Source organism: Phacochoerus africanus, chromosome 15 (assembly GCF_016906955.1).
Source record: "Phacochoerus africanus isolate WHEZ1 chromosome 15, ROS_Pafr_v1, whole genome shotgun sequence".
NCBI classification, from domain to species: domain Eukaryota; kingdom Metazoa; phylum Chordata; class Mammalia; order Artiodactyla; family Suidae; genus Phacochoerus; species Phacochoerus africanus.
Window position 1 is genome coordinate 31,966,320 of NC_062558.1, and position 26,288 is coordinate 31,992,607.

Below are 26,288 nucleotides of genomic sequence, written 5' to 3' on the forward strand. Positions count from 1 at the left end.
ACACCTCTGATTACGGAGCGTCCCGAAGGCCATATCCCGCGTGAAACGCGTTCTGCGAAACGCCCGGGGAGGGTTTGCGCATGCGCAGAAGTATTTGGCGGACCTCCAGTTTAGAAACTGGCGAAGTCTGGTTACCTTGGTGATAACGGACAACTGATAACCATCTGCATCCCTAAGCTGGGTGCTTTGGTCCTGGGTTTGCGTATTTATGTTTGACCTATATGGTGACCCTGAAGATCTGCAAATTTGCAGAGGGTCTGGAATACTAAGGTTGGAGGGCAACTTTCATTTTAGAGGGAAGGTACATTTCCTTTCCGTGACGCATCCTTTCCACAGAAAGATGCAAACGTACAAACGCGCAGTCAACTGAAGAATACCCGCCCCTCCCCCAACTTAACTCTAGGATCGTGGATCTGCCCTCCCCGCTCTCCCGAAGCTATTCGGGCACTGTCCGGATTGCATCGGAGGGGGCTAGAATCTGGCGTACGCCTCTTCATCCCCAGTATTGCCGGGTCTGACGCACGCGTGCCGACAGGGGAGGGGAAAGGGGAAAGCTCCTGCACGTAGCTCGCGGGCCGGGCACCTGGGAGGAGATGCCTGGCCAGGGTCCAGTGTCTGACTGGACGGAGTGCAGTGCTTCCGCAGAGCCTTCCGCAGTGGCCAGGACCGAGGGTGGCTGCGGCGGGTGAGGTTGCCGGGCCCTGAGGGGTTTGGGAGGACGGCGACCAGCCCCTGCTCGTGATCCCCATGTAGAGGAGGGGGTGGGAACTGGTTGCTCTGAAGGACTGGTCCCCAGTGTCCTGAAGTGGGAGGAAAGGAGAACCTTTGCTATGGCCGGGATGGGAAATATGGAAGCCTACCCACAGTTTAGGGGAAGGGCTTCTGAGGGAAGCTTAGGAGGAGGGTTGGTGCAGTGACTGTCTAAACACAGTGACTGCGGCAATCGCCTGGGTGCCTCTCTGCCCCGAGGGGGCGCTACGAAATCTGCTGGAAAATTGGCCGTCTGGACGTAGTATTTCTACAGAAAGGAGTTGGCTGGGGGCACCATGGGAATAGAGGCTCAAACGAGCGCTTCCAAATCAATAAATCTCTTACCTGTGTGTGATATTAGCCACCTTTATGTTAAACTGGGATTCATAATCTGCGACAGATGACTATGAATATTAGAGGCGCCTCGATTTTGACATTTTCTTTACTCAGTAACTCCTTTCTTCATAAATCCATTTCATTTCGAAGAGGTTTTTACTATTATTTCCTGGATGCTGAAGACAATTAGCTGCTGAAGTTACTGCTGGAGGCAGTAGTACTTCCTCATCCCTTGCATCCATTATTCCCTAAAAGTGAGAGCTGCCCGGTATTCCTCTCAAGCCCACAGTCATGGCTCCTGTTGCACCCCATGGCTATCTTAATATACTTGGTGGATTGACGAATTTTAAAGATGGGATGGGGTCATGTGTTTCTTTTCTATTTTTCACAGTGCTTGGTGAAAGTTTTCTTTTTAAAATTTTTTTATTATACTTGATTTACAATGTTCTGTCAATTTCTGCTGTACAGCAAAGTGACCCATATATATATACTTTTTCTCAAGGTAAAGTGGTGAAGTTCTGGATCCTAGTATATCAGGGGATCAATGAACTCTTGGTCACTGAATAAGTTGCAGGAAGAGGAAAGGGAGAGTGTTTTGTCTTAATTTGAGAATAGAAAAAATGAACTTGTACAAAATTAGAAACATTGCAGACCATCCTATCACTTCCAGTACACCTTAAATTACATACAACAAATAACAAGATAGTCTTTTCCACACCCGAATTACTTCATTAAAAGTAAAGAATATCATGGGAGTGCCCGTCCTGGTGCAGTGGTTAACGAATCTGACTAGGAACTATGAGGTTGACTCAGCTCAGATCCCGAGTTGCTGTGGCTGTGGCGTAGGCTGGTGGCTACAGCTCCAATTGGACCCCTAGCCTGGGAACCTCCATATGCCACGGGAGTGTCTCAAGAAAAGGCAAAAAGACAAAAAAAAAAAAGTAAGGCCAAATCTGGCTTAAAGTAAATCCTTTATGGTATTGTGAAAATCTCAGATAACCCACTTTGAAAAAGCCTGGAGTCATTAGGATATAACCAGAATTAGAAGAAAAAAATTGCAAGACATTATGTTTGATGAAAAAATGAAAACTAAAAAGCATATGCAGTACTGTCCTTTTTTAATTTAAAATACTTTATTTAATGCTTATAAGGCCATCAGGTATTGCATATTATTTACATTCTTTTTTTAAAAAACAGATCAGCTGGATATTCTTACTACCAGAATTCCAAAGGAACTGGTGAGTAGAGCACACAAATTAATACCTATCTGGCATAGGCTGGCAGCTGCAGCTCCAATTTGACCCCTAGCCTGGGAACTTCCATATGCCGAAGGTGCCGCCCTAAATATACATACATATATATATGTATATTTTTTTTTTTCACAGAATAATCCAGCAGGTTGTCTCCTATTAAGATATCTCACATTAAGAGAGTACTTTAAGGAATTCTCATTGTGGCTCAGTGGCTCTGAATCCAACTGGTATCCATAAGGTCTCGAGTTCAATCCCTGGCCTCGCTCAGTGGGTTAAGGATCCAATGTTGCCATGAGCTCTGGTATAGATTGCAGATGCGGCCCGGATCCTGCATTGCTGTGGCTGTGGCAGAGGCCAGCAGCTACAGCTGCGATTTGACCCCTAGCCTGGGAACTTCCATATGTCAAAGGTGTGGCCCTAAAAAGAAAAAAAAAAGTGTACTTCAAAATACCAGTGAATCTGAAAATAATTGTTTATAACAGATTGAAGGAAAAATTCTAAATTGTACAACTTCAAACAACATATTTCTCAATGCTACTATTTTCCTCTCACTTGAAATAATGGCTAGAACTGCTGGAGGTAAGAGGTTAAGATAGGCCCCCAAAGACCATCTAATTATTTTTTTGTGGGGGGGAGCAATTTCAATTCAATGATATATAAACTTGAATTCACTTTACTTTTTCTTGGAAAATTTATATTCCTTACAGTTACCTAGGAAACATACACACATATGTATATTACTGTTTATTTCATATGCATATGTTTGTTTTAAAATGGAATTGCTGAGGGAGTTCTAGTTGTGGCTCAGCGGGTTAGAAACCCAACCAGTATCCATAGGATGTGGGTTCGATCCCTAGCCTCGCTCAGTGGATTAAGGATCTGGAGCTCCCATGAGCTGTGGTGTAGGATGAAGATGGGGATCAGATCCTGAGTAGTTGTGGCTGTGGCTGTGGCTGTGGCCAGTACCTGCAGCTCTGATTCAACCCCTGGGCTGGGAACTTTCATAGGCTGCAAGTGCAGCCCTGAAAAACAAAAATAAATAAATAAAATGGATTTGCTGAATCATATGGCAATTCTCTTTGATTTTTTGAGGAACTGCCAGACTGTTTCCACAGCCACTGCCCTGTTTTACATTCCCACCAGCAATTCACAGGGGTCCAGTTTCTCCACATTCTAGCTAACACTTGTTTTCTGTTTTTTTGTTTGTTTGTTTTTGGCCACACCTGCAGCAGGCAGAAATTCCCAGGTCAGGGATCAGACCTGAACCACACACTGACAATGCTGGATCCTTAACCCACTGAGCCACCAGGGAACTCCCAAAGTTTTTCATTTTAACACTGCCCATTGAAGATATAAAATGTATGTTATTCTGTCTTGTGTCTAACATGGAGTAGAATTTTAACACTACATACTGAAGTCAAATGAATGACAAAATATTTTTGGAAATCCTGCATGTTTATTCCTATTTAGTATGGTTTGACATACAAAAAAACTAAAGAAGTTACTGTTAACAGTTTGCACCTCAGCTGAGTTCAAAATATTGTAGTCCATATGTAATGATTATATATTATTATATATAGTAAATATTGATAAATGTCTTAGATTTTTGTGTACTCTAAAACTGAATGGGGGAGTTCCCGTTGCGGTGCAGTGGTTAATGAATCCGACTAGGAACCATGAGGTTGTGGCTTCGGACCCTGGCCTTGCTCAGTGGGTTAACGATCCGGCGTTGCCGTGAGCTGTGGTGTAGGTTGCAGACGCGGCTTGGATCCCGTGTTGCTGTGGCTCTGGCGTAGGCCAGTGGCTGCAGCTCCGATTAGACCCCTAGCCTGGGAACCTCCATATGCCGCGGGAGGGGCCCAAGAAATAGCAACAACAACAACAACAACAAAAAAGACAAAAGACAAAAAATAAATAAATAAAAATAAAACTGAATGGCATACAAAGTCTCTTTAACAGTCGACCCATACTACTATTCCAGGATAATCACTGATGCATATAAATAGACAGATATGAATAATTGTTAAACTGATCTTTGGTCATGAAAGACACAATAATGTCCTTGCTTATAGATCAAATCAAAGATGGACACAAAGTGAACTCACACAGAACCAACCTGCAAGAGTTATGGAAAACGCCTCACATTCAAACAATTCACATTCCGAAATCAATGATGGAGACATCCTTTCGAAAGGTATGCTAACTAATACCAATACTTTATTTAAATACCAGTAGTCTCTGTGTTCAGAGCTCAACTTTTTTATTATTATTTTTTTTTTCTTTTGTCTTTTAGGGCTGCACCAGCAGCATATGGAGGTTCCCAGGCTAGGGGTTGAATTGGAACTGTAACTGCTGGCCTACGCCACAGGCACAACAATGAGGGATCTGAGCCGCATCTACGACCTACACCACAGCTCACGGCAACACCAGATCCTTAACCCACTGAGCGAGGCCAGGGATTGAACCTGTGTCCTCATGGATGCCAGTCAGGTTCGTTAACCACTGAGCCACGACGGGAACTCCAGAGAGCTGAACTTTTAATTGAAGATAAGCTTCTTAGAGGCAAGGCACTGCAGAAGACAAGGTACAGTCAGCATACTGTATGAGGTTTATAAATACCTCTTGGGTAAACTCATGAATGAATGCAAGGATTTTATCATTAAAGATTCCCTAGCATAAGAGTTCTTTCAGGGCTTTATGATACTTCAGATCTAATTACCTTTACTCTGGAAGCTCAATGCTCCAAGCACAAAGATGTTTGAGGAAGTTCCACTCCAGAGACAGATATTCAACCTCGTAAAGATTTTGCTCAAGGACTATAAAATTAAAAGCAAGCAAGTAAAGCAAATGACAATAAATGTTTCATAACGTTGACCTATATTACCTACCCATTAAAGATCACAGCTGCCAGAAGTAACCTTTCTACAGCAGTGTAAATTAGGGTTACTAAAGATTTGTGCAAAGTTTTTCTGACCAACATTTTGAATTTGCTCTGGATTTATTACATGTTTGGTTCAGTAAGTCTTGTGTTTGTGTATACACATGCATATACAGTGGAGTCTTGCATTTTAGGTGAGCGTTAACTTTTTTTTTTGTTTGCTTTTTAGGGCTGCACCCTCAGCATATGGAAGTTCCTGGGATAGGGGTCAAATCAGAGCTGTAGCAGCCAGCCTACACCACACACAGCAACACCAGATGTGAGCTGCATCTGTGACCTACACCACAGCTCACGGCAACACCGGATCCTTAACCCACTGAATGAGACCAGGGATCGAACCTGGATCCTAATCGATACCAATCGGATTCGTTTCTGCTGAGCCACGATGGGAACTCTGAGAGTTAACTTCTAAAATCAAGTACAGTGAAAGTCTTTCTGGTGCTAGAACAGACTATTTCCTTAGTTAAGACTAAACTAGTTGGTGCTTTTAGTTACTACTTTTGAGGTAATACCTTAAACATCATATTCAGAGGGCAAGATCCCCACACTCAGTGAGAGGCATGTGGGAACTCACTGACAGCAAGTTCACACTTTCCTTATTCTTCTAGGGCAGTGGTTTTCCAGTCACATTGGGTACTTGAATCACTTGAGTGGAAATGACAAGCCGAGTCACTTATACTATTTAAATGGACATTTCTTTCCCTTTTTGGCCAAATTAATAAGCTGAATTTGCCTAAGTAAAATGTACACCTGGCGCAATTCTGAACGTTCTCCTTTCAGAGATGAAATATTGCCAACCCTCTATTCTCCAATGCAGCCTATAAATCTTGCTTTGTCTTTTAGCATTCAGACCTCACCTTAGGCCAGAAGCGTTACCTGTGCAGCATTGCTAAGATCTATAATGCAAACTACCTGAGGACGTTAATGAAGAGGCAGTACCTGCATGTGATCCAGCGCAGCTCACAAAAGCCAGGCAGGTGCCCCTCCAGTTAGTTTCTTACTAGTTCTAACAGGAAACAAGAGTCTTCTAACAGAGGTGATTTGTGTGACAGGTGTCCTCACTCATCACAGAAGCCACCTCGGTTCTCATTACTCACAGAAGCAGCATTACCCCTGCACCACATGGCGACACCAACTGGAGAGAGAAAACTCGGGGCCTTCTAACATGGCAGCTGCATCTGCACCTGAGATGATCATACAGCATTCCCTTTGGCGACCAGTGAGAAACAAAGAAAGGTCTGTTTCCTAGTGTTTAAGAGAAAAATTTGTACCCCCAGTTTAATTTGAAGGATAGCTAAATGATATTAAATCTTGTGTCCTTACTATGTTTACTTCATTAAATATGGACAAAAAGCACAAAAGAATGCTATCTCGTGGTCTCTTTAAAGGTGAAGTAAAGAGATGCGCTACTGCTTTTAGAATTCTGCGGAACTGTAAAAATTTTGACCAGCTAGAGATATGGAAGATTGCCCTTTTCAGTTATTCCCATTCAAATTCTAAATAATACAAACACTTCCAAAAGGAGAAGCCTATGATTACTTCTGCACAGGGGAATACTATAAAGAAAAAAGGGAATGCATGGCTGTGGCTGTGGTGTAGGCCGGCAGCTGTAGCTCTGATTCGACCCCTAGCCTGGGAACCTCCATATGCCGTGGGTGCGGCCCTAAAAAGACAAAGAAAAAAAAAAAGTTAGCAGTACTTAAAAAAAAAACAAAAACAAAAACTATAAAAAAAAAAGAAAAAAGGGAAAAGGAAAAAAGAGATTAAGATGCCTGCTTATTCAACCTGCACTACAATTGCTAGCTTTGCATTTCAGGGTTAGTAAGTCACAGGAGAATTCAGGGACTGAAAGAGTCTCTTTGGTGATGCCAGCAGCTAAATAAAAAGAATGTGTATGGTCTTTCACATGCATCAGGCAGCTGTTCACTTTGTTGGTTCCAATTAATGTTTCTCTTTTTTATAGTTTAAAAACTGGATATGCATCAAAAACAAGATGTAAGTCACTGAAGATTTTTAGAAAACCAGGCAGACTGTTCATCCAATCAGGTAAATGTGGAATTTCTAAAAGTGCATTTTTATTCTTCTTTTATTTTTAGCTTTTATTTTTTAGGGCCGAACCTGCAGCATATGGAGGTTCCCAGGCTAGGGGTCGAATTGGAGCCACAGCTACCGGCCTACACCACAACCACAGCAACTCGGGATCTGAGCAGCATCTGCAAGCTACACCACAGCTCACAGCGATAATGGATCCTTAACCCACTGAGCGAGGCCACATCCTCATGGATATTAGTTGGGTTCGTAATCCATTGAGCCACGACGGGAACTCCTAAAACATGCATTTTTTAAGATGTTATGCTTAAAAAATATTAAACCCGATATAGTTCCATTTCTATTACAGAAGGCATTTAACAAATTTAAAATGTGATTTGCTTATATTACTCCAAACAAAACCGACCATGGCAGTTCCCACTGTGGCTCAGCAGTAAGGAACAAGACCAGTAATCATGAGGACACAGGTTCCATACCTGGCCTTGCTCAGTGGGTTAAGTATTTCAGCATTGCTGTGAGCTGCGTTGTAGTCTGCAGGCATGGTTGGGATCTGGCATTGCTGTAGCTGTGGTGTAGTCTGGCAGCTGTGGTGTAGTCTGGCAGCTGCGGCTCTAGTATGCCAGGGGTGCAGGCCCCTCCCCCCAAAAAAGACTTAAACATAAAATCACTTTCTGCTTTCATTTAAAAGAACACATATGGAGGTTCCCAGGCTAGGGGGTGAATTGGAACACCAGATGTGAGCTGTGTCTGTGACCTACACCACAGCTCATGGCAACGCCAGATCCTTAACCCACTGAGCAAGGACAGAGATCAAACTTGTGTCCTCATGGATGCTAGTCAGATTCATTTCTGCTGAGCCACGATGGGAACCCCTATTTCTAATTCTAAATACAGGTATTTGTAATATCAGGGCCAGAGATTTAGAAGAGAGAATGAAATCTGTCAGAACCCTGGGCCACAAACATGAATTTTTCAAGCCATAGCACTTTTTTTTTTGTCTTTTTTCCTTTTTCTAGGGCTGCTCCCCAGGCATATGGAGGTTCCCAGGCTAGGGGTCTAATCGGAGCTGTAGCTGCCAGCCAGAGTCACAGCAACACAGGATCCGAGCCACGTCTGCGACCTACACCACAGCTCATGGCAACGCCGGATCCTTAACCCACTGAGCGAGGCCAGGGATCGAACCTGCAACCTCATGGTTCGTAGTCAGATTCATTAATCACTGTGCCATGACAGGAACTCCCAAGCACTTCTTTTATTTGACAGTTACAATGTTGGACAGCCTCTTTTGTATAGCATAAAATAGTTAACAAAGGGTTATACTCACACCATTTTGTTTAATATTCAACAAACCAGTGGAAGCAAACCAACCAGTTGCTAACTTTACAGAGAAACTCAGAGAAATCTGTACCTGGGAAGGATCAGCATAAAGTATCCTTCTACGAGAAATATAGACTGTCACAAAATTAAAAAGACAAAGGAGGAAGAAAGACTGGATGCTCAGAAATATTCCTCAGAATTGATAAAGTAGAAAGGATTAACTGGAAGTTAGGCTTTCTGAACTCATGTCCCACTGCTTTGTGACAGCACCAGCCAGCTCTGCTGTAAATACCTTACTTATTACCATGCCTATTGAAGAAAGGAGGGAAGTGGCAAGTCTGGATCCAAAAAGAGCAATTGAAGGAAACTACAGGTAGAGAGGAAAGAGTCCCTGTGGGTCCCAAGAGAAGAAACAAGGAGCTTAAGGAAAATGGAGAATGCTGAATCTATAACTTCTCCCAGCCAAAAGATTTTGAAAAGTAATGGGAAAATAGGACTCAGTAACAAGTAATCTGCTGTACAATAACTTAGGTATTTTAATTTAAAAAGAGATTTGGGGGAGTTCCCTTCCTAGTTCAGTGGTTAACAAACCTGACTAGGATTCACAAGGATGCAGGTTTGATCTCTGGCCTTGCTCAGTGGGATAAGGATGCAGCATTGCCATGAGCTGTGGTGTAGGTCACAGATGTGGCTCGGATCCCACATTGCTGTGTCTGTGGTGTAGGCCAGCAGCTGTAGCTCTGATTAGACCCCTAGTCTGGGAATCTCCAAATGCCACAGGTTTGGCCCTAAAAAACAAAACAAAAACAGAAAAAGGGAGATTTGGGGGAGTTCCCATTGTGACTCAGCAGTACTGACCCCGAGTAGTATCCATGAGGATGTGAGTTCAATTCCTGGCCTCACTCAGTGGATTAAGGATCTGGCGTTGACTTGAGCTTCGATATAGATCGAAGATGTAGCTTGGATTCCGAGTTGCTGTGGTTGTCGTATAGGCTGGCAGTTGCAATGCCAAATTGGACCCCTAGCCTGGGAACTTCCATGTGCTAAGGGTTCAGCCCTAAAAAGAAAAGAGATTGGGGGAAAGAAGAGAAAATAAAACTTTGAAAATTGCAGGAAATTTGTTTTTGCTAAAGGCTTATTAATTAATAAGTAAGATCATTTTATAGGTTGTTCTTACATACAAATGTCAATTTTCAGGATGAAATACAATATCCAAAACAATCATCATAAATTCTTATTTTTCCTTCAGTTTCTACAAATGATTCTGAATCATACATGAATGAAGAAAAAAAAGAAGACGATTTACTAAACAGATGTATGCAATCAATGTCAATTGAAGAACAGGGAGAACATCTGATGCTAACTTGACAGTTCTGTCTTGTGTACTGATGATGTGCCAAAGGTGGGGGAAGGGATTGTGAATTGCGTCCTCCCTCTACATTTAGGATAGTATTGCTGTTCACCATTGTCATTAAGTAATTTTGGTTTGTTCAGAAGCTTTTATCACAATGTAATTTGTCTGATGTAGTTCCATGTTCCAATGGTATTTGTGTAACATATGCTTATGTAGTAATATATGCTTGTATTTCAAGCTAGATATAATTAAAATTCTTGTCACCTAAAACTGAATTATTTTCCTTAAAGCTGACAAATACATTGTATAATTCTTTTTCTGTTTATACTAAGTCCTAAAATAGCAACATTAGAATATTCTACAAGTATCTTCTTGAGGAAAAGTCTGAAATACCTTAATATAGAATAGCATTATGGTAGAGATAACACCCTGGCTTGCAGAGAGGGGGCTTAATAAATATTAGCTTTTTGAATACAACTTAAAATGGAAATGTCAATTTACTCTATTTTATGAAAATTGCCACACAGACATTTTCACTCTTAAACCAGATTAACTTGGGAGTTGTACTAATGAAAGGATTTTTCACATTACATATTCACTCTAGTATGCTTGCCTTGTAAACATTAGTGTTAAAATATTGGCTGTATTTCCTGTGTTGTACAATGTATCCCTGTAGCTTATTTATTTTACACCTGATACTTTGTACATCTTGATCCCCTACCCCTATTTTGCCTTTTCCCCCTTCACTCTCTTCACTGGTAATACCGATCTGTTCTTCATATCTGTGAATCCATTTCTTTTTTGTTTGCTAGTTTACTTTTTAGAGTCTACAAATAAGTGATATCATACAGTATTTGTCTTTATCTGACTTATTTCACTTAGCATAGTTCTCTCCAAGACTATCTATTTTGTTGCAAATGGCAAAATTTCATTCTTTCTATTGTGTAATATTCCACTGTATGTATGTATCATATCTCCTTTATCCATTCACCTGTTCATGGACCCTTAGGTTGTTTCCATGTCTTTGCAACTGTAAACAATGCTGCTGTGAACACTGGGACACATGTATCTTTTCGAATTAGTTAAGCACAGTGTTTGAAAAAATAATTTGTTAAAACTTAAAAGGGCATTTAAAAGCAACAGTCTGAAGCATCACTGATGATTTAAAATGGCAATATGTTATATTATTTAGAAAATAAAACCTCAGTCCAACATTATGGCCCAGAATGTTGTAAGAAATCAGCACTCTGAAAGGTCATCTACCTCGTCACTGTAACTCCTGTCCATAGTTTCATTTGGTCTCTCATTTTTAAAAATTAAAACACAGTTTATCAAGAGAGTATAAATGAAAGGTAACTGTTTATTACTGGAGAAGAGAAAAATGTATACAAGAAAGTCTAGATTCTTTCTCCTCATGCACTACTTTGGTAATAAAGTTCCAAATATCAACTATGAGGATATTTACAAGGATAAATTTTTCTTAACATGTGACCATACTGTGTGGTGGGCATTTTTTTCATAGAAATCATATACTTAAACTAAATATAATCTTATAGTTTACAAGAAGCTTAGAACACTATTAACAGAAGACGATATTATATTTTACTGCAAAATATTATAAAAGTGATACAATTTTGTGGCTCTTAAATGTTTAATTACTTGAGTTGAACAGGGGAATGAAAAAAAGAAAAGCCCAACAGAAAAATCATCAAGACAGGCCTGGCTTTAAGATTTTTTGTATTCAATTCGTTCTACTTTCACATCATCTCCAATTAGCTGATACACATAAGTGACAACTGTAGAAGCCTGGATATCCATCAACACAAATGAAGGAATAATGTTTCTGGAAGAAAATATAAATAATGTCAGTGTTTTGTACTAAAAAGCAGTAGCACTATAAATTTCAGTTTAGGATGACAATTTGGATTCAAGAAGAAATCTGGTTGTTAGACATATTAAAAAGAACAGGGGGAGTTCCTGTCATGGTTCAGCAGTTAACAAACCCGACTAGGACCTGTGAGGACGCAGGTTTGATCCCTGGCCCCACTCAGTGGGTTAAGGATCTGGCGTTGCCATGAGCTATGGTGTAGGTTGCAGACGTGGCTCAGCTCTAGCACTGCTGTGGGCTGTGACGTAGGCCGGCAGCTATAGCTCCAAGTCAACCCCTAGCCTGGGAACTTCCATAAGCGGCAGGTGTGGCCCTAAAAAGCAAAAAAAAAAAAAAAAAAAAAAGGAATAATCACCAATACAAGGTTGTCAGAAGGCTTTTAAATGATCACTTTTCTCTTTTATGCAATGTCACATATTCAATTATTAATTTTATAAAACCCCCATATTCCACACTACTCACGTTTCCAAGGCATTATATGCTCCAGTGGCGGAACCTGGATTAATGTAGAATTTATTTTCATGCTCAAATGCTTCAAATTTGTGTGTGTGTCCCGAAATAAGAATGTCCACATCAAACTGCCTCTGCAATAGGGCTAAGCTGGCCATATCTCCCCATGGAATAACTTGATGTCCATGGATCAAACCAATTTTGAACTGCCCAACGGTCACAACTTTCTGTTCTGGATAATTAAGATTCTAAAATATGAAACAGACGTAAGAAAAAAAATGCTTTAGAGATCCTGATGTTTAAAAAACAAGCTTCTTAAATATTCAATCTCACACAGGTGTTTTGATACAGGGCTCCACAACCAACATATTTATTAAATACTTGATTTCTTCTCAGTCTATAAGGCTCCAACTGTGCTCAAAACATAACTTATTTCAGGAGTTCCTGTCATGGCGCAGTGGTTAACCAATCCGACTAGGAACCATGAGGTTTTGGGTTTGATCCCTGGCCTTGCTCAGTGGGTTAAGGATCCGGAGTTGCTGTGAGCTGTGGTGTAGGTTGCAGACGAGCTTGGATCCCACATTGCTGTGGCTCTGGCGTAGGCCAGCAGCTACAGCTCTGATTAGACTCCTAGCCCGGGAACCTCCACATGCTGCCAGAAGCAGCCCTAGAAAAGGCAAAAAAACAAAAACAAAAACTTACTTCAGGTAAATTGAAATTTATCATGCAATCCCTTTATTGTGTTTATTTTTTATAGAATATGAGTTCTTTTGGGCTTACTACAGAGGAAATTATGCCCCCAAATTTGTTTCCTCTAAAAATCCTAGGAACATGACCTGTAAGCTAGGATTTAATAGTTATATAGATGCTATAAATAATAATGATAGTTAATATTTATGTAGCACTTAGTTATCAACCAGGCACTATTCGAAGAGGTTTGTAAATATCAATCGATGTAATACTTATGATCTTAAGAGGTAGGTTCTATTATGACCCCCATTTTATGGATGAGGACACTGAGGCACAGAGGTAACAATAGCTTGCTTAAGGTCATAAGTTATTAAGTGTTTGAGCCAAGATCCAAACCCTGCTAGTACAGCTCCAGGGTCTGTGAATGTAGCATATTAGAAGACAAAAAAAAAAAAATTTTTTTTTTCTTTTTTTGCTTTTTAGGGCCATATGCAAGACATATGGAGGTTCCCAGGCTAGGGGTTGAATTGGAGCTACAGCTGCTGGCCTACACCAGAGTCGCAGCAATTCAGGATCCAAGCCATGCCTACGATCTATACCAGAGCTCACGGCCACGCCGGATCCCTGACCCACTGCGCAAGGCCAGGGATCGAACCCACATCCTCATGAATACTAGTTGGATTTGATTCTACTGTGCCACAACGGGAACTCCAAAGCAAAAAATTTTAATTCTTGCTATTGAAGCCAACTTTAGCATATCATAAACAGAACTCCTAATACATTTTTTTAACAAACCAAACCTATATGCTAATTACTGACAAGATTATGCCCCTTCTCTTCTCAGCCCCGCCACCCTGTCTTTCACATTCATGCCATCTCTAGTTTATTCAAACTTATTATTAACACTTAAAAAAAAAGACACAATGCTGCCATCTGTTTGGCATAAAGGAATCCCATTAAAGAACATCAATGAAGTTACATAATTTATGAAAAAGCTTATATTCCCAAAAATACAAACAAAAATTTTCATACTAAAATCAGATTTATAAAGTTAAATCATACAATGTTAGCACTGGCAGCTGTCTTAAAAATCATCTATTCCAAGCATATTTACATAGTAGGGAACTCAGAGAAAGGACATAGTTTGCCTAAATATTAATTAATGGGTAAAGCTGGAACTCCAGACTCCTTATTCTTTCTTTCTTTTCTTGTCTTTCTGCCATTTTCTTGGGCCGCTCCCACAGCATATGGAGGTTCCTAGGCTAAGGGTCCAATTGAAGCGGTAGCCGCTGGCCACACAGGAGCCACAGCAATGCCAGATCCGAGCCGAATCTGTGACCTACACCACAGCTCATGGCAATGCCGGATCCTTAATCCACAGAGTGAGGCCAGGGATGGAACCCGCAATCTCATGGTTCCCAGTCGGATTAGTTAACCACTGAGCCAGGACAGGAACTCCTATTTTTTTCTTTAAAGTTAGGTTCAATTGTGGTATAATTAACATAGAGGAAAATTATTCTTTTTGGTGTACAATTCAAGGAGTTTTGTTTGACAAATGCACAGTTGTGTAAGCACTGCCACAATTAAGATATAGAACAGTTCTATCCCCTCCTCAATGCTCCTCTGCCTCTGTATAGTTAACCCTTGAGACAGGGAGCCATGGCAGAGTTTCAACAGAGAAGTGATGTGACCTCACTTCACCTAAAAAGAATCACTCTCATTGCTACTTGGGGAACAAACTGTGGAGGGAGCAATGACAGAATTGGAAGGTGGAACATGATATAGTGATATACAGTAGCAGAGGTGGTGGTGGTAAGTTCCTAACAAAAACTTTATAAACTAAATGATAGTACTACAAAAATGAGTGACAAAAACCACTTTTACCACATTACAATTTAGTTAGAACAAGTATATGTTTATTAAGTAGTCTAAAATAGTGATTTTTTCAAACAGTAAGGGAGAGGTATGTATAGTGATTTTATATTGAAAAAGTGGGAAAAAAAAAAAAAAAAGAACTGTTGAGAAACTGTTCTAAAAGACAAAGCTCAGGAGATCCCTTGTAGGATCCTTGTAGCAGGTTAAGGATCCAGTGTTGTCATAACAACACCTCAGGTGGCTGCTGTGGCATGGGTTTGATGCCTGGCCCAGGAACTTCCACATGCCGCAGACATGGCCAAAAAAAGAGTTTATATATATAGATATATCGATATATAGATATATATCTCAAGAAAAAGAAATAGCTAATACATAGTCAACACAACAGTAACAAAAAAGGAAAAAGGAACTACTTGGGAAGGGAAAGGGAAGTACATCACCTCATCGAAGTCTCCTCTCACAATATGAACATCACCAGCCAGAGTCTTGAGATAGTCATAACTCTCTTTGGTGCAAAGGTTTCCAGTGCAGAGAATGTGCTGAATCTTCCCTGGCACCAGCAGTTTTTTGAATTTAGCTGGTAAACTGTTGCATCGGTGTGGGATGTGCAGGTCTCCTAATACCAACACCAACTTTAAAGTGTCAAGGTGAGAAAAGATTTAAAGTTAAACATGATGTCAAAACAGGACAATCCCTCTTTTAAATTAAACTAATCAAGAGATTCCAGAATCCAAAAGAGCTGAAGTTATACACACAGTTCCTATCATGACCATTTGAATAAACACATATGACTCTAAATCATTTAGTTTATTTTGTCATAAATATCCAATTCTATTTACTAAGAAAAAAATCAAACTTTCTAAAATGATTCATTTAGAGACCTATAAATCACATTCAGTAAAATATTGAAAAATGAAAAATATACTACAGGGCCCTATGGAATTTGATGTGGTCATTCATATTTCTGCAGTTGTAATATAAAACATCACATACTGACTCCAAGAATGTTAATTAAAAAAATGTTAAAATTATAATGATAGAGACAAAAAGTTAATTCTGTAATTTACTATATTGACAACTATTTGGAGAACAGTAGCCAAAACTTATAATATGCTAATTAAAATATTAACTATACATTACCAGAAGAATAAGAACAGTCTAAATTTCAAAGAGTTTCAATAGGGGAAACACATGCTTTTGAATTATAAGCTTTGTTATCTTCTCTTTCTTTCATCATTAAACTCCTGTCATATTTTTGTCTAGATTAAATTACCTATGTATCCTCTCAAACTTAAAATAACAAATCACTATCTTTCATGTGCATTAGCGTATTAAAAAGAAGAGAGATCAGCTAAATAAGTGAAGAATTCAGCAGGAGGTAGTTTAGAGTTGGAACACAGTCTCAGATGATAAAAACAAATTTTGCATTTAAATATAAGGGAATTAAAAACCCTCAATCCTGCAAATTTTTAATTTTAAAATTTTAAGATTTGACATATATACATCATTTAACACTGTCCAAAAAATCATTTGAAAATAGTATTTGGGAGTTCCCACTATGGAGCACTGGAATCAGCGGCATCTCTGCAGTGATAGGACACAGGTCTGATGCCCAACCCAGCACAGTGGGTTAAAGGATCTGGCATTGCTGCAGCTGCGGTGTAGGTCGCAACTGCAGCTCAGATCTGAATGCTGGCCCAGGAATTATATATGCCTTGGGGCGGACAGCCAAACAAACAAACAAAAAAATAGTATCTGTCCTCCAAAGGACAATAGAATCAATCTCTATGTTGACTGGTGTAAGCACCTTTATTCTGTGACAGGATATTTTCCCACACAGATATCCCATCCATAAATGTGCATGCTCTTTAACTGATTCTAAAGAAAGCATGACTATTCTTTAACATTAACAAAGAAAAAACCAAATATGTAAAAGAGGATGAAAAGAAAATAGTTTGGCCATCACAGACTTTGTAAATTGAAATTAAACAAAACCAAAATGTGTAATATTAAAATTACTACTAAAATAAGCTTGATTCATCTTGCAACAACTATCAAAATGACTATGGAGGAAAGGAAATGCTATCAGGACGTAAAGTAACTGAAGTAACACAAGGTTACAAAGCTAGTGCACTTTAAATGAAATTATTAAATAAGCTTCTTTATAAAGAGTAGTTTCGGCTGGTATTTGCTCATGACATATTAATTATTTCAATCCAGATCTTAGTGGACAAAACATCTATAAAACTAAAAGCCACCATGTAGTTTCCACTCTCATTGGTAATCAATACAAAAGTACCTGGAGATAGAACAATCTTCATCTTTAGAGGGGGATCCCTTCAGATATGGATTGAAGTACATAGTTAATGTGGGAAGCTGGCATTTGAGAAAAAGGTAAAAAATAGATTTCTATATTAAAAAAGAACCTCAAATTCATAAAAGGGAATATGTCTATAACAGGTTGAAAATGCCTAGGACTAATAATGAATGAGCTGTTCAATATGAATGTGGAAGATCATTAATTAGTAAGACGTGATATTTTATAATGACCACTAATCTAAATTCTATAATGTACTGTGGATTATGCCCAAGTGAACCCAGGCTATTAGCAGTCCAAAGGTATAACTACGAATGGCCACACAGAAATCACAGAAATTACTTCAAATTAGTAAGGATTCTTTTTTTTTTGTGTCTTTTTGCCTTTTCTAGGGCCACTACTGTGGCACATGGAAGTTCCCAGGCCAGGGGTCTAATCGGAGCTGTAGCTGCTGGCCTACACCAGAGCCACAGCAACACAGGACCCGAGCTGCGTCTGCAACCTACACCACAGCTCACGGCAACGCTGGATCCTTAACCCACTGAGTGAAGTGAGAGATCAAACCTGCAACCTCATGGTTCCTAGTCGGACTCGTTAACCACTGAGCCACGATGGGAACTCTGAAATTAGTAAGGATTCTCATTAGGACTCTGGTTTCCTGCAGGTTATAAAGTTACAGGAGGAAGAGTATCACATAACAAATGTCATACTTTGAGCAGTGTCTTTGCCCAAATTCCACACTTTGACAGTTCAGGTTAGACACAGGTTATATAGTCTTTTAAGACAGCAAAAGATCCTGAAATGGTAGATTTGTTAAATTCAAATTAAGAACCAACCTAATCAAAGCATAGAAATTTGGTTACTTCCTATTTGATAGACTGTAAAAGGGTGAAATCCCAGTAATCAGCTACCCAACCACCATTGTTAGTAGGAGCTAAGAGAAGAAACTTACTCTGTGCCCAGCCTTAGTGGAATGAAGAAGTTGATTGCAGACAGGGGAATGAAAAAAAAATGGGTGAAACATGACCAATGTTAAAAGAAAGCAACGAAAAGAAACCAAAAAAGAAAAAAAACTCATATCAAATGAATATGCAAACAATTGTTAATGATTTCTGGGTGTTATGAAAGAAAATGTTAAAAATCAGCTTTGCTCAAAATAATACCAAAAGAACCATTTGCTGTACTATTAAATATGAAACACATACACTTAAAACCTTTTCTACTTTTTCCTAATCTCATTCTGAACTTTGACTCCTATCCCTTTTGCTTCCTGTTCTGTTTAGAATTTTATAAAACAATTTGGAAAATTCATCAGCAATAGTGTAAATAAAAGCTAACATTTTCTGGATTCTGTAGGCCTAATCATTCTTCAAGTAAATTGATCTAAATTCTCTTATGTTCAAAAAGCTGGAAAATTATACTGCAACTAGGTCATTATTTTGTATAGCATTATGAATAACACAGCACTATGAATACATTATTAAGTGATGATGTACTAGGTAGTAAAAGCAGACACCTTACTCCAGCTAAAATTGGACTTTTCCCACAGCTGAATTTGCTGCCCAAAGACTCTGGATATTACTGAGTATTGAACATTTCTAATCTCCTTTGCCAAATAAAGTGCTTTTAATCATAAAAGAATTGACTAATGCTAAATTCTGCCCAGTTCTATTTCACATGAAACGTGATGTTCCAGGACAATTACCCTGAAAATCTGTTCGTCTTTCAAAAAAAACTTCAGAAACACGAATATGTAAATCATGTCAAGAAATTTCGTCTTCTCTCAGGAACAACTGCTTCAAAATTACTGTAAACTGGACTACTCTAATTTGGAGTCTGTTTGGAACCAAAAATCAAAAGTGGGATTAAAGTCTTTAACATATATAAATCTTTGGTTGTAATGTCTGTAAGTCTCAGCCACGTTAAAGGCTGTTTGTCGTGGAATCATAATCTTAAAAATGCAATGGATGTTCATCAGAAAGAAAAGTCCTTTTTAATCAACACAAATACCACGATCATTAGAACACCTTTTGAAATTGTTCTTAAATTTTCAGGGAGGTTAAGGGCACTTTGAAAGTCTGATAGCAGCTATTAGCCCTCTCCAGCAGATGTTTCCGAGTAGGGGTAGCTATCTACTGGGGATGAGGACGTGACGGGCTGGCCTTGGAGCAGGCTGGGGGAATGGATGGATGGATGGATGGATGAATGAATGAAGTAAAGCTTCTCAACCTTCTCCGTGCAGCTAACAATGGGCCTTTAACCTCAAAAACGTATGTACTTACAAAATTTCCCAAACCATTTCAAGGAATTCGAAAACCATTAAGGAATCCTCCTCTTAATTTAGGGTCACAACATTCTAAGAAAACAAGTAGTCCCAGCAACTCTAAAAGCCAAATCCAGTTCTTTGAGGGCACACTGTCACATTTCAACGGCAGGTGCAAGTTTTTTCAGGGGCGAAGGAAGTAATTTTTATTCCTTTTCTCTGAAAGCCAAACTAAAATGGACATTTTTCTCGCTTCTTGCCGTTTGATATCCGCGAAGCCAGCCTTCGCCACATGGGGGTGGTAACCGGTACACGCCAATCCGCGGGAGGTGCTTTTTACGGGAAAGGAGCAAGGAAACGTCTGGAAACGGAAGGGGTAATCCGTGCTCCTTTCTCGGGGACGCTCAGGCACAGGCCCAAAGGCCTCTCCCGGCTCCCGCGTGTGAGTCTTGTGACAGAGTAGCAGCTGAGGGGGGCCCTTTTCCCCCTTGGACGTCCTCCGGCCCCTAGGGCTAGGGTGCGAGGCCAGGGCTGGCCGCACCCAGAGGTGGCCGCTCTCCCTCCTCCTTTGACTTTCCCCAGGCCCGGGCCCCGGACGCGCCCGCCATGGCCTCCCGGATCGCCCAAGCCCTCGCCCACAGACTCCGAGCGGTCCTAACGACGTAGCGCGCCAACCGAGAGCCAGCCCTCGGTCGTGCCAGCTGCCATCCTCACCATCCTGTCGCTGGGCTCCGCTCAGTCACCGCAACCGCCGCCGCCCTCTCTTCCTCGGACTCCTCGGGGACCCGCCCACCTCGCTCACAACCAATGAAAAAAGAGGTCGGCAGGAGACCGCCCTACGGAGGCTCGCACAGGCCCTTCCCCACCGTAAAGCGAAGTTGTTCTTAGGTAAATAGTGGAGCGAGGGCGAGATCGCGAAGTTTCGGAAAGCGCGCGGTCAACATACGGGCACCTGGGGCCCTCGGGCTGAGGCGCTGAGTGCGTCCTGACTCTTCAGAGCGTGCAGACATGCTGAAGTGTGGGCTGAGCGGCAGTCAGGTGAAAGGTGGGAAGGCCTTTCTTGCCTTCCTGTGTAGAAAAGAGCCTGTGGTCATGGGGATGTTTATACCATCGTCTCATTTCTTATCCTTGGACTTTATGCCTAAGGGCTGAGGACACGAGGCCTGGCCACAGCCAGCACGCATCCTCCCAGGGTCCCGTTAGCTTCTGAGGGAAGAGTGTAGGCCCATCCGCTTTTATTTATGCATAATATTTATAGCCATAGGTATCCTTGAAGTGAAGTTGTGGTCATCAGGACAGATATTGGAATGGCAAGCCTCAAACTCGAGATGATAAGGACTTTGTGGGAAGTTGGGAAAAATAATGCTTGGGCAGTTAAAATATTTTAGTGCCACGATGAAAGCATAAACCTGATTTCTACTCCAGATTCTACTTTTTTTTTTGGTCTTTTTAGGGCCACACGTGCAACATATGGAAGCTCCCAGGATAGGTGTCAAATGGGAGCTGTAGCTGCCGTCCTACACCACAGCCATAGCAACCCTGGATCCTTAACCCACTGAGCGAGGCCAGGGATTGAACCTAGGTCCTCATGGATACTAGTCAGATTTGTTTTCGCTGAGCCAGGATGGGAACTCCTATGATTTTTTTAATGTATGACCTGGAACAAGCCACTGAATCATCTAAGTGCACAGTTTCCTCATCTGTAAGATAAGAATAAATAACAGCATCTTCTTTATAGGTTTGCTGTAGTAATGAAATGAGTACTGAGTAAAAAACTCAGTAATAAATGGGAATGTACAGGAACTATTGTTTATTATAGATGGTACTTTAAACAAGTTACTCTAGAAGGTCTCTAGGAAAGTAATGGTCTCCTACAGATAGTAACCTGAAAATGATCATTGAAAGGCATCTTGTACTGTGGCTGACTTCACCTGTGTTGAGGACATCTATGGAACCATATTAATTAATGGGAGAGGGAAGCACAAGCCTTCCACTGTTGCATGTTCTTAGAGTTCTAGAAAGTTCCCTATTGCAGTGTGTACCTCAGTTCTCAATAATTATTTGTATGGTGTTTAGTTTTGTTTTTCCTCCTGGACTATAAGAACTATGAAGGCAGAAACTACCTGTCTTGTTTATTGCTATATGGCCATTGCCATGGTTGCATACTTGGAGCATACTGGGTGCTCAGTAAATATTCACTGAGTGAAAAAAAGGTCTTCATTAGGCAGCTGCAGGAATAAATGGTGAATGTAAAGTGATGAAAAGGGACAAACGCCCTTTTTTTTTTTTTTTTAATGGTCATCCTGTTTTTCTCAGTTTGAGGCCTGTATCCTTGACTAAGACCTTTCTGATTCTTAAGCATTATAATCTGATTTTATGTTCTGGAAGTATTTGTCCTTTTTTCTACTTTTTCATGGATCGATATGGCCATCTGTTTTTATTGCAGCAATGTATCCTATATCTGTTTGCCACATTTTTTAATTTATTCATAATTTATAAGAATACTAACAGTGTTATACCTGATTAGACCAATATTTCATCCCACCCTAGGTTCTCTTTCTGACAGGACCTCTTTAACTGTGTTTGGTGGGAAGATCCGGAATTTTCCATGCTCAGACATCAGAAATATGTCTTAAATGCCTCTAATTTATCTCTCATGGCCTGTTTTGACTTGGCCAAATACCCGTGAAGTTAGTAAAACCCTCCAAACCATCTTCTTTGTGCTATATTTTCACACTTTTGGGGAGTATAAGTTTATTTAAATCAAGTTTAAAACTACATTAGTATGGGAGTTCCCGTCATGGCGCAGGGGTTAACAAATCCGACTAGGAACCATGAGGTTGCGGGTTCGATCCCTGCCCTTGCTCAGTGGGTTAAGGATCTGGCATTGCCGTGAGCTGTGGTGTAGGTCGCAGATGTGGCTCAGATCCAGCGTTGCTATGGCTCTGGCGTAGGCTGGCAGCTCCAGCTCCGATTCAACCCCTAGCCTGGGAACCTCCATATGCTGCGGGAATGGCCCAAGAAATGGCAAAAAGACAAAAAAAAAAAAAAGTTAGTATGGAGATTGGCTCTCCAAAGTAGTTCCCGTAGTAGTTCCATGCAACACTGCAAGCATACAGATATGAAAGGTTTTGTTGTATTTTATAATTTCACACATAATTCTCCAAGTTTATTGAGCATTTTCTGTCTGGCATTTTGCCAAGGATATTCTAAGGTATTCCTTTTCTTTTCTTTTCTTTTCTTTTTTTCCCTGCACCTGCGGCATGTGGAAGTTCCTGGGCACCAGACTGAACCATCGCCATAGCAGCGACAACACTGGATCCTAAACCTACTGTGGCACCAGGGAACTCTACATTTCTTAAAGCAGTTTGTAGCATTAGTCTATAAAACACTGTTATTTATGAATTTATCTTGAGTCCTGTGAATGCTGAAGTAGGTCTATGACTTGTTTTTATTGTTCGAGAGGAAGAATATAAATAGCACCTTTCTTTTTCTCCACAGTGTTTGGGAAAGCAATCCAAGCCCTCTCACGAATTAGTGATGAGCTGTGGCTAGACCCCTCTGAAAAAGGTGTAAGTAAGAAAGAGCTAATAGACATCTATTAAGGGCAAAAGAAGATGTTTAAAGACCCCAGTCCAGATTGAATATTAACAAGGATATCCAGAAATTGTCATACCTTTCACTGTTCACCTTTATTTTACATATCTGAATATATTTGGAACATGGTAAACTTGTAAATCAACTATAATAAAAATTTTTTTAAAAAAGAACATGGTAAACTTAAAAATTATACAGATAGACACAATGGATTTAAACCAGAAGTTACAAACTCATGGTCAAGAGGCTAGATATGGCTTACAGAAGTGTTTTGTGGGGCTTGCACCATGTCGCGTTTTTTTTGTTGTTGTTTTTTGTTTTTTGTCTTTTTAGGGCCACACCCGTGACACATGGAGGTTCCCAGGCTAGGGGGGGTCTAATGGGAGCCAGATCCCCACTGAGATCCTCACTGAGTGAGGCCAGGGATTGAACCTGCAACCCCAAGGTTCCTAGTCAGATTCGTTTCCGTTGAGCCATGATGGGAACTCCTTGTTTTTTCTTTTTTCTTTTTTCTTTTTTTGTCTTTTTGCTATTTCTTGGGCCGCTCCTGCAGCATATGGAGATTCCCAGGCTAGGAGTCCAATCGGAGCTGTAGCCACTGGCCTACGCCACAGCCACAACAACACGGGATCCGAGCCGCGTCTGCAACCTACACCACAGCTCACTGCAATGCCGGATTGTTAACCCACTGAGCAAGGGCAGGGACCGAACCCTTGCTCATGGTTCCTAGTCGGATTCGTTAACCACTGCGCCATGACGGGAACTCCTTGTTTTGTTTTTAATTGAAATAAATTTCTAACTTTTACTTATTGGGAGAGTCCACATAAAAATCTGAATTTCTTGCTTCTCATGAAAACTCAGAAGTTCTGACAGTTTTCAGCCTGCATTTCCAAGTGAAAATAGTTGGCTAACGGTTTCTCCCCTTAGACAAGGCAAGATACTGCCATTTTCCTGCAACCTTTTTACTCCTCCCGCCTTTTTTTGGCCACACCCTTGGCATGTGGAAGCTCTGGGGCCAGGAATGGAACCTGCACCAAAGCAGCAACCTGAGCCACAGCAGTGACTGCTGGATCTTTAACACACTGAGCCACCAGAGTATTCCTTTTTTTCTCCCTTTTATATTTCCTTTTGCCACTTTGTGCTCTGAAGTTAAGGCCCCTGTAGGCATTTACATTTTTACAGTTACCTTCTTGTTACCAGAAACAACACAATGAAACAAAAATACATGTAATCTCTATATGTATTAGATATAGATATGTACACATGTGTATACATAAACAAATTCAATATACACTGTTTAATTCGGTCCATATTATATAAATATAATTCAAATGTATAATGCAGTCCATATAATGCAATTAATATCCCATTGCTTTATTTGAACACATTTCAATGCAGTGTTAAACATAATAGATTTTTTTGAATTAACTATTTGAAGAAGATTTTTTGCTAAGTAGCTACTATTTTATTTTTGCAGCTTGCTTTAAGATCTGTGAATTCTTGTCGGTCAGCATATGGATGTGTCCTCTTCTCTCCTGTGTTTTTTCAACATTATCAGTGGTCAGCTTCAGTGAAAATGAATGATAGTGACAAAATATCAAATTTAAATTGCAAATTAGGAATGAAGGTAAATGTAGGTGGGCCTACTTTTCTCTTATACAGTAGAAGTATTTTTTATATAGGAAATATTTGTTGTGTAACACCTATACTTCGTTTAAGTGGCATGCAGGACAAGTCTGTTCATTTGTGAATATACATATTCTTCTTAGTGTTAATCTAATCAATTATATTAATTATATGCTCTTCTATATTTGTGTTACAGTCAATTCTGCCCATCTTTAGATGTCTGAATTCCCTTGAAAGAAATGTAGAGAAGTGCAAAATATTCACCAGATCTGATAAGTGCAAAGTAGTTATTCAGTTCTTCTGCAGACATGGTAAGTATAATTAGGACTAATTTAGAGTATTATGCGTTTTTTGTTAATACTTTTTATGTTTAGAATACTCAAACTGCACATCAAGACTTCCCATCGTATTATTGGTTAGAATTTGTAGGAGTTCCCATTGTGGCTCAGTGGAAACGAATCTGACTAGGAACCATCAGGTTGAGGGTTCAATCCATGTCCTTTCTCAGTGGGTTCAGGATCTGGTGTTGCCATGAGCTGTGGTGTAGGTTACAGATGCGGCTCAGATCTGATATTGCAGTGGCTGTGGCGTAGGCAGGTGGCTACAGCTCCGATAGATCCCTAGCCTGGGAACCTCCATATGCCTCAGGGGTGGCCCTAAAAAACAAAAAGAGAGGAAAAAAAGCATTTGTGTAGTTTTGTGGTGAGGCAGTTGTATTATCTTACTTGTCTCTGTAGAAGTAGTGTGAGTGGTTGATATTAATTATTTCCTTTTTTGGCCTGTTAGTGATACAAACTTTGCCTGAATATAGACTGATATATTTATTTATTTATTATTATTATTTTGCTTTTTAGGGCCACACCTGCGGCATATGGAGGTTCTCAGGCTAAGGGTCTAATTGGAGCTAGAGCTGCTGGCCTATGTTATGGCCACAGCAACTCAGGATCCAAGCCGTTTCTGCGACCTACATCACAGCTCACAGCAGTACTGGATCCTTAACCCACTGAGTGAGGCCAGGGATCAAACCCCCAACCTCATGGTTCTAGTTGGATTCTTTTCCACTGTGCCACGATGGGAACTCCCAGACTGATTTTTTTTTTTTGTCTTTTTGCCATTTCTTTGGGCCGCTCCCACGGCATATGGAGGTTCCCAGGCTAGGGGTCGAATCAGAGCTGTAGCCGCCGGCCTATGCCACAGCCACAGCAACGCGGGATCCAAGCCGAGTCTGCGACCTACACCACAGCTCACGGCAACGCCGGATCGTTAACCCACTGAGCGAGGCCAGGGACCGAACCCGCAACCTCATGGTTCCTAGTCGGATTTGTTAACTGCTGCACCACAACGGGAACTCCCCCAGACTGATTTTTTAAAATGTCCATCTGAATTCAAAAAATTGTTCTGAAACTAACTGGCTACTTGTTGACATTCTGTACAAGTGCCTTGGTAACAGTGTTCCTTGGTAAAAACAGAAAAGAATAATGCCTACATGGATTGAAAGTGCTCAAGAAGGCAAATAGTATTTTCTTTAGGGCTGAAAGAGGCATGGTAAATGGCCCAAGGACACAGAACTAGCAGGTCACAGAGC

General features: G+C 40.5%; 3 protein-coding genes across 5 annotated transcripts in view; 2 read left to right on the forward strand and 1 right to left on the reverse strand.

Moving 5' to 3' along the window:
- The first annotated feature begins 331 nt into the window (after positions 1-331).
- FAM216A (family with sequence similarity 216 member A) lies at positions 332-10,267 on the forward strand. Its single transcript, XM_047759397.1, has 7 exons — positions 332-685; positions 2,284-2,324; positions 4,412-4,533; positions 6,121-6,250; positions 6,330-6,513; positions 7,241-7,323; positions 9,893-10,267. The coding sequence occupies exons 1-7, from the start codon at positions 594-596 to the stop codon at positions 10,009-10,011; spliced, it is 771 nt and encodes a 256-aa protein (XP_047615353.1). The 5' UTR covers positions 332-593; the 3' UTR covers positions 10,012-10,267.
- Positions 10,268-11,339: 1,072 nt separating this feature from the next.
- VPS29 (VPS29 retromer complex component) lies at positions 11,340-20,273 on the reverse strand. 2 transcript variants are annotated; one of them, XM_047759398.1, is made up of 5 exons: positions 20,195-20,273; positions 18,170-18,181; positions 15,341-15,532; positions 12,348-12,583; positions 11,340-11,840 (listed from the first exon to the last, which is right to left on the reverse strand). In XM_047759398.1, exons 1-5 carry the CDS (start codon positions 20,195-20,197, stop codon positions 11,723-11,725), a joined length of 561 nt encoding a protein of 186 aa, XP_047615354.1. In that variant the 5' UTR covers positions 20,198-20,273; the 3' UTR covers positions 11,340-11,722. The 2 variants fall into 2 exon arrangements, with proteins under 2 accessions (XP_047615354.1, XP_047615355.1); XM_047759399.1 differs by lacking the exon at positions 18,170-18,181.
- A 101-nt stretch (positions 20,274-20,374) lies between these two features.
- RAD9B (RAD9 checkpoint clamp component B) overlaps positions 20,375-26,288 on the forward strand; it is a 34,048-nt gene continuing 28,134 nt past the window's right edge. Inside the window, exons 1-4 of one of the 2 annotated variants that reach the window (XM_047759394.1) lie at positions 20,375-20,525; positions 22,982-23,052; positions 24,555-24,704; positions 24,900-25,014. In XM_047759394.1, coding sequence (XP_047615350.1) covers positions 20,489-20,525; positions 22,982-23,052; positions 24,555-24,704; positions 24,900-25,014 — 373 coding nt within the window. In that variant the 5' untranslated portion in view covers positions 20,375-20,488. The remainder of the gene's footprint in view (positions 20,526-22,981; positions 23,053-24,554; positions 24,705-24,899; positions 25,015-26,288) is intronic. The other variant, XM_047759395.1, reaches the window with a different exon arrangement.

Bases quoted from the DNA above. Each gene is read 5' to 3' on its own strand.
- FAM216A (XM_047759397.1), top strand. From the start codon at position 594: ATGCCTGGCCAGGGTCCAGTGTCTGACTGGACGGAGTGCAGTGCTTCC. The intron at 6,514-7,240 runs GTCTGTTTCCTA...TCTTTTTTATAG, and splicing joins CCAGTGAGAAACAAAGAAAG to TTTAAAAACTGGATATGCAT. The intron at 7,324-9,892 runs GTAAATGTGGAA...TTTTTCCTTCAG, and splicing joins CAGACTGTTCATCCAATCAG to TTTCTACAAATGATTCTGAA.
- VPS29 (XM_047759398.1), bottom strand. The intron at 12,584-15,340 runs GTGATGTACTTC...TTCATATTTTAG, and splicing joins TGAGAGGAGACTTCGATGAG to AATCTTAATTATCCAGAACA. The intron at 11,841-12,347 runs GTGAGTAGTGTG...ATTTTCTTCCAG, and splicing joins GCATATAATGCCTTGGAAAC to AAACATTATTCCTTCATTTG.